Below are 7,475 nucleotides of genomic sequence, written 5' to 3'. Positions count from 1 at the left end.
AATGTAACATCTTTCGTTGTGGTTGCCTGCTCTTCATTCGATTTGTTGGATTGAGCCTGTTCCTTTGTAATTTTGGATTTCAATAGATATTTTCTTACCAAACATTGTACGTCCCATACGAAATCTCCACGATGTGCTGCATCTATATCCTCTATTTGGGAAACAACAAAATTCGCCACCCAATCATATTTTCCACTTTGTGTTTTATCCTTATTCTCAACGGTTTCTTCGCTTTTATTAGTTGTCTTGTTCTCTTCGTAAATAGTTTCATTGGGTTTTGAAGAATCTTCATATTGAACATTATCGGCGTTATCGGTAAGCATTTCCTCTTTTTTATAAATTTCCATTAGCAAAGAATTGTCTTCGTTGTCGTCATAATTGAATGACTCATCATCGGAAAATGTATTGGTCTCGTCATGGGAAGTAGGCTAAAGAAAAATATAACAGTTACACGGATAAAGCTAAAATGACGTCAGTGTGTATATACAGTGTTTAACAATACAATGGAAAGCTTTCTTAATATTCAATTAGTAGGTCACAATCCAAAAAAATTCGTAATAAATTTAGAATTTAGTATTTCATTACTTAACGAATTTGATTTAGAATTTAGTTATGAATGAATGAATTGTTATAACGACAGCGGTTCTATTATACTAAAGAACAAAGCCTATTACATAGATCATATACGTATGTATGTCCTTCATAGAATAGGATCTAAATTATAATAAATATTTTGATTTAATCCGTAGGAAATGTTAATATTTGTATAAACATTAGCAAATTCAAATTGTATATCGGACTCTACACTCAAGAAATATCGATTTGTATTAAATATGGAATGAAGTATTATTTTCTAAAAACAAAATATTCTTTGTCCAAATTTATCGATAAAAATGTATTATGGGTGTTTCTGATTTAAAACCCAAATCAATCCACAAGAAGGTAGACCAATCGCACTTTTAAGTAACAGCTTCTTTCCAAGATACATATATACATATGTTATACAACTAACTAGTTTTCTATTTGGTTTTTACGAAAATAATAGGTAAAATTTAATTCAGAATTTTTTTATATTATTAAAATAATTATTGAATTGCTGTACTAAAAATAGAAAACAAACTAAAAAGTATTCATTATTATGGTATTGACAAATTAATGGAAGCTTAGATTTAATTTTTACAAAAATTGTCTGATCCTTAATTATTATGTTCTGAAAATAGATAACAAACTAACAACAAAAGGTACTTTTTCGCATTTTTTGACAAATTGGTTTTTGGTATTTTTATATTTGATTTGAAATCTTCCAGAAGCAATCAAGCAAAAAAATTTTAATAATTTTACTAAGTAAATTAATTCTAAAAAAATTGGTGCTTAACAAAACGTACAACACTACACCATTTTTCATTGAAATTGAGAATTTCAAATTGAAATTGAGAAAATTCCAAATGAAATCGAGAATTTCCATTTTAAATTGAGAAAATTCCAAATGATATTGAAAATTTCCATTTCAGATTTAGAAAATTCCAATTGAAATTGAGAAAATTCTCAATTTCAATTGGAAATTCTCAATTTCATTTGGAATTTTCTCAATATCATGTATAATGTTCTCAACATAGAATAAACGCATAGAACGGGGGGAGACAGGAAAAAAAATACTCTCTTTTCACACATACGGGTGATATAAAAAAAAATACATGCAATACCAGGATGCACTAAGTAAGGTGAAATCAACAACACAGCTGATTTTTATTTATCTATTTTGAAAGTGCTTGAGTTTTATTTTCAAAGAAAAAAATTTTTAAATCAAAAAACATGAATGAAAATGTGAATAAAAATATTTAATATAATGAAATTTGGATAAAGCACTATTAAACCGTTGTTCTTTTTCAAATATAATTTAAATTTAACGGCCGTATTTTAGTTAATATGCAAAAATAACAAAAGCTTTGTGTTTACATTGGTAACGGTTTTGTCAAAGATTATTTACATTGTGTGTTGGCATAAAATAATGTGTTGGCATAAAATTCTAACAAAAATTAAAATCTCTTTAATTCTGAAAAGCAACATTTTGAAGCAAAATTTTGCTAAAATCAACGTTAATAAAATTAATAAATAAAAGATAAAAAATAATCAGGTGAGTATCAATAAAATTGAACTTAAAAAATAAACATCCCATTAAAAAAATCTAAAAGATGCCAAAATAAAATTTATTTATTTTTTATTAGACAAATTAAATTTTGACAAAACCTATGCACTTGTCAGCAAGAAATATTGTGTTTGTTGTCGAAACGCTCTCACCTTACTTATTACATCATGTGCAATACATTCTCATGAATTAGGTTTTTGACAACAGACTTAGGTTTTTGGTTCTCAGTTACCTATCTAGTTGTTGTCTATGGTTCTCAATTTCAATGAAAAATGGTGTAGTATAAAACGACAAAAATAATATATTTAATTTCATTTAAAAAACGAACTTTTTAATTTTGGTTTTAACCATGGATGTATATAATTACTACAATCATATATACATACACACAAAAAAATAATCGAGGCTATATTAACTAAGATTAAATTGTTAATTTCCTTTTATATGAAAACTAAAAACTAAGTTTTATTATCTATGCCAATAGGTAATTCAAACAATACACTTTACCTAAAAACTATGTTAATATAACTATTGGAATTAGTTATTTGATGTTTGGTATCTTTTTCGATGCTGTTTTTGTTTATTTTGTTGTCAATTGAAAATATTTTTGGTGCAAAAGGGTATGTATGAAATTATCTAAAATTTTAGTTATATTAACTAAGAAACTTTGTAAATGCCATTCTACCCTTGCGCTTAGTTAAATTTATACTCTATTCTTAGGAAATATAACCTATGGATTTTTTTGTATGTACATATAATTGCTACAATTTTATGAATGGTAACTTAAACATATTATGATTACCGCAATCATATACATGATTACAGTAAACATAATATTGTTAAAAAGCTTGTAAAAATTATGAAATGGTTATGTAAACATGTACAACTATATATATTTCTTCTCTGAGTATAGTATTAGATGATTTTAATTGAGTTTTGTAAGATAACTAACGGAAAAAATAATGAAATTAACAACTTTATAAAATAATGAGATTAACAACTTTACTGAACATAACTTTTCGATATTCGGACATTTAGATGGTCAAAATACATGAAAAAGGCAAAAAAAAATACAATATTTCCTTCAAATCGATATATCTCGATTCCTAGACCTGACCCAGCGAAACGCCGGAACACGTATAACTTTTTTACCGATCTAAGATTTTTCGGTGGGTAAAACCCCCGCCGATCACTGACCATACTATTTGTCGCATAGTGTAATTAATTTAAATTTTTGTTGAGCCTCTTTTTGAAATTTCCTATTCTGTGCTGGGTATCTGGGTTATTTATTATACATATCATTGTATTCCGAAATCAATTCAAAAAAGTTGATTTCAATTCTTGAAATTATTTCTTTACAGAGTTTGTGATAAAAATTTAATATATTGGTTTTTATATCAATACTACAAGAAAGCTTTACGGAACATACATATCTACGTTTCTGCCTCATGTCCAATATATATTTTTAGTAGTTCTTTAACGTCCATAATATCAATTTCTTTTATATTTATTTTTACAAAGTTTTTTAAATATTTTTAAATATCTGAAATACAATTAGAAATTTCTGAAATATAAATGGAAAATTCTGAAATATAATTACAAAATTCTGAAATATAATTAGAAATTTCTGAAATATAATTGGAAATTTCTGAAATATAAATGGAAATTTCTGAAATATAAATGGAAATTTCTGAAATTGAATTGGAATTTTCTGAAATATAATTAGAAATTTCTGAAATTCAATTGGAAATTTCTGAAATACAATTAGAAACTTCTGAAATACAATTGGAAATGGTGTAGAAACGAGATATATTATTTGCGATGATACTCTTTGAAAAATTTGTATTTTGTATTTAATACTAAAAAATTTTAATAAATTTTTGTAAAGGATAAAAAATCTGAAAAAGTGGCAGATTTAGTTCATTTTAGAAAAAATACACAAAAAGTGTCACGGTAGCTGAAAAAGGGTCAAAATGCGACTTTAGTCGGACAACGGTAACGCTGCTGACAACAAACTTGGGTTTTTTGTCTCTCAGTAACGCTTCTATGTATGTTTATATTATTCTATGTTAGAAAATATGAAATAAATAATGTACTTTTTATTATATTAGAAACTAATTTTAGATAGACATACTAAATATATTGTAAATCATTACGGTACGGGTAGCGAAGCTCACCGGGTTTTAGCTAGTAAATACATAAAAAAAAGGTTATGTTTTTGAAAACAGAAATTAGGAAATATTGTTTTCAAAAAAGTTTTCGTTATATTGTCACTCACTGTATGTATGTTTCTTTAACTTTCCATACCACATATATGTATGTACATCAGACAGTTTAGTTAATGCTGCATTACTTTAAATTTGGCGCAATTATGTTTCATATAGTTAAAATGACACTACATTTTTTATTTGGAGCTTCGGCATTTCATAAGTTATTCGAACCGGTTTTTGAATAATCTTCATGATTAACATACCATTACCGTAATAATCGAAAATACCATTAACGAGAAAATTTTACGTTTATAATCGTTATAATTTAACAATACTATGTTGAAAAAGAAAATTCCTTACCAAATCCTTATTATTTAATGAAGTAACACATGTTGTATGTTTCTCCAGAAACGATAACTTGTTATAGCACCACAATTTTGGCTCATACACCTTCCCATGGACTCGTGCCAATGACAACATACGATTCTCGCGAGCGTATTGTGTGCGCAATACTTTCATTTTTCTTCGTATGTCACCTATTTGTATGGCCGGTTTATCCTTCTGCATTTCATGCAGAATATATTCACATATCTCATCCTTAATGTGACGATTGTAGTAGTATTTGTTTTTATTGTTGTATAAACATTCATGTTCCTTTAAGAGTTCAATAAATTTCTCTATCATGTCCCTGGTCCAAAAAAGCCACTTGCTGTAAAAGAAAATAGTAGTAGTAGGTACATCAATCTTCTCACAACATATGTATGTATATTTACTTTAAAAATCTTACCGTTTCGTAAATTGTTTATCGGACATATTTGCCAGAGCAATATTATAGTCGTCGAGGGCAATATTGATTTTCTGTATAGTTTTATACAACAAATTACAGCCAACAATAACAATTGAAAGCAAGTTTCTTCTTCTTGTTTGAATTAGTTGTTGCCAACACAAGTGAAATAATAACACACAATTTATATTTTAGAGTAGCCATATAAACGAATATAAACAGGATACGGTTCTCACTTTTTATATACATATACTCGTATTTCTGGATGTGAAATTAAACAAATTTTAAATTTAAACGTTTTAAAATCAAATTTTGTATGGACATTTTGCTTTAAAACATTGTTTAAGTTAAAGTTATTTTATGAGGTTAGTATTTTAAAGTAATTACCTTTTATACATATATTGGTCTCTATTTAGAAATTTTGTTGTCTGGCGCGTAAGCAAATAATGCTGATGGTGTTCCGACACGGGAACAGGGGACATACACTTGACCATGCGAGATGCGTGGATTTTCTCGCCCTTGAGATTTGTTAATTTTCATTGCGAATGCAAGCCGTACCGGAAATGGCAAGCGATTGAATGGTATCCGTGGTATCAAAATGTATTCTCCTTTGAACATTCTTTTAAGTATTGTTGCTTCGATGCAGTTATTCATTAGGTTTTTACCGCAAGTCCTGTGCCATTACAAAGACGTGGTTGGTTTGTGTTTCGTAACTTTATGATCACCGATCCTACTTACAGTTGGAGATTGTGAGGTGATAATCCACAATCTCGGTTGGATAGTTGACCACATCATCGACAGCAATTTCACATTGAATATTAAAATTCAATTCGGCGACACCAATGTCTTCTGCAGCCAATATAGGGCGCTCGCTCATCCAATCATGATTTTTGTTATTTTTGGAAACACCTTTCGGATTTTTCCGTTGCCAATGTCCAGCAATTGTTTGGAAAATTCTTCTCCAGATCGATCGTTCTGCAGCTCGACACGAATGCAGAATGCAGAAATTGGCTGTGAAATTTGAGTTTCTAGGCGCGTTTTTACAAAACGGTTTTCCGAAAATCACCTGCCAACAGAATTATCGCACCACCAAACCGGCTTTGGTGGTAAATCTTGCAACGTTTTATCTAATCATCGAAAACAATCAGTTTGCTTTGCTGCAAAACGTTGGCCATCGAACTGTTCTTGGAAATGTTGCATGTGGTATTTTCACTGATTTGCATATTCAATGGAAAATTGAGTGCTGAATGAGCAGTTCGACCGCCTTCCAACAACGTAACTGCAAGTACAATATCAGTCTGCGTACGTATCGTTGCCAAAATCAACGCTATAAAAAAGTTTATCCAGTTCCACCGGGAGCGTCCAAAGAAAAACCCTCCTGTTCCATCTTTTTTCGATTTTATATACATATATCGAAAAACAATGGGCGCGGTCAATTTTTCTTTCAGTAAAAAATTAAATTGGATTACTACGAACATTTCAACAAAGCAATTAGCCATAACGGTGCAGCCGTTTTTCGATTTTAGATTAATCAAAAAAGTGGGCATGGTCAAATTTTCTTTCCGTAAAAACCTAAGTTGGACATTTAAAAAAAAAATTGTGCAAATTGGTCCAGCCGTTCTCAACTGATGCAATTACCAATGAACGACTTTTGATTTTTATTTTTATCGACTAGTACGAAACTGTCGACGTCGTAAAACGCCTACGACATCCACGATAAGAGTGATTAGCAGATTCGCTTGGAGCCAGCTGCTTGGATATCATTCAAAAACTACATTGTCGATATTTTTCATATTTAGTAAAATTGTGCAATGGTAAAATTTACCTATTAAACAAATTATTGTCTGAAAAAATAATCTTTTCGTAAATAGGACTATTTGTATATATAACAAGTGAGCTATATTCGGCTGTGCCGAATCATATATGTATACCCTTCACCAAATTTTACTTTAAAATAAAAATTTTAAATGTTTTTAGGTAAAAAAATTTATTTTTTATTTTTTTAAAGTAGTTTTTTTCGAAATTGTTTTTTATTTTTAAAATATTTAGCGAAAAAAAATTTTGTTGGGGGAAAAAAAATTCGGGTTAAAAAATATTTTTTGCGATTTTTACCCATTGTATGTCCAACTTATTATGGTTTTTGAAATATCTATCATTAGATATTCATATTGTCTATATTAATGACTTAGTAATCCAGATATAGGTCAAATATCGAGGTTGTCCTGGTTTTTCACGATTTTAAATAGCAACCGAGCGGGGAGAATTCCGTAGATATTGATGTATGAATCATATATGAATATTACTTGGGGGCTTCGGAAAGTTGATTTCAACACAC

General features: G+C 29.0%; 1 protein-coding gene across 1 annotated transcript in view; it reads right to left on the bottom strand.

Moving 5' to 3' along the window:
- Positions 1 to 6,491, bottom strand: part of LOC135963322 (uncharacterized) — a 6,939-nt gene extending 448 nt beyond the window's left edge. Inside the window, exons 1-4 of the mRNA XM_065515128.1 lie at positions 5,528 to 6,491; positions 5,144 to 5,401; positions 4,717 to 5,065; positions 1 to 428 (exon numbers count right to left, since the gene is read on the bottom strand). The exon at positions 1 to 428 is cut by the window's left edge and continues 448 nt beyond it. Of these exons, the coding sequence (XP_065371200.1) occupies positions 1 to 428; positions 4,717 to 5,065; positions 5,144 to 5,169 (803 nt within the window). The 5' untranslated portion in view covers positions 5,170 to 5,401; positions 5,528 to 6,491. The remainder of the gene's footprint in view (positions 429 to 4,716; positions 5,066 to 5,143; positions 5,402 to 5,527) is intronic.
- Between the last annotated feature and the right edge of the window lie 984 nt (positions 6,492 to 7,475).

This window comes from Calliphora vicina, chromosome 1, assembly GCF_958450345.1.
Source record: "Calliphora vicina chromosome 1, idCalVici1.1, whole genome shotgun sequence".
NCBI classification, from domain to species: Eukaryota; Metazoa; Arthropoda; class Insecta; order Diptera; family Calliphoridae; genus Calliphora; species Calliphora vicina.
The sequence above is the reverse complement of the archived record's forward strand: the minus strand, read 5'-3'. Positions and strand labels throughout refer to the sequence as shown.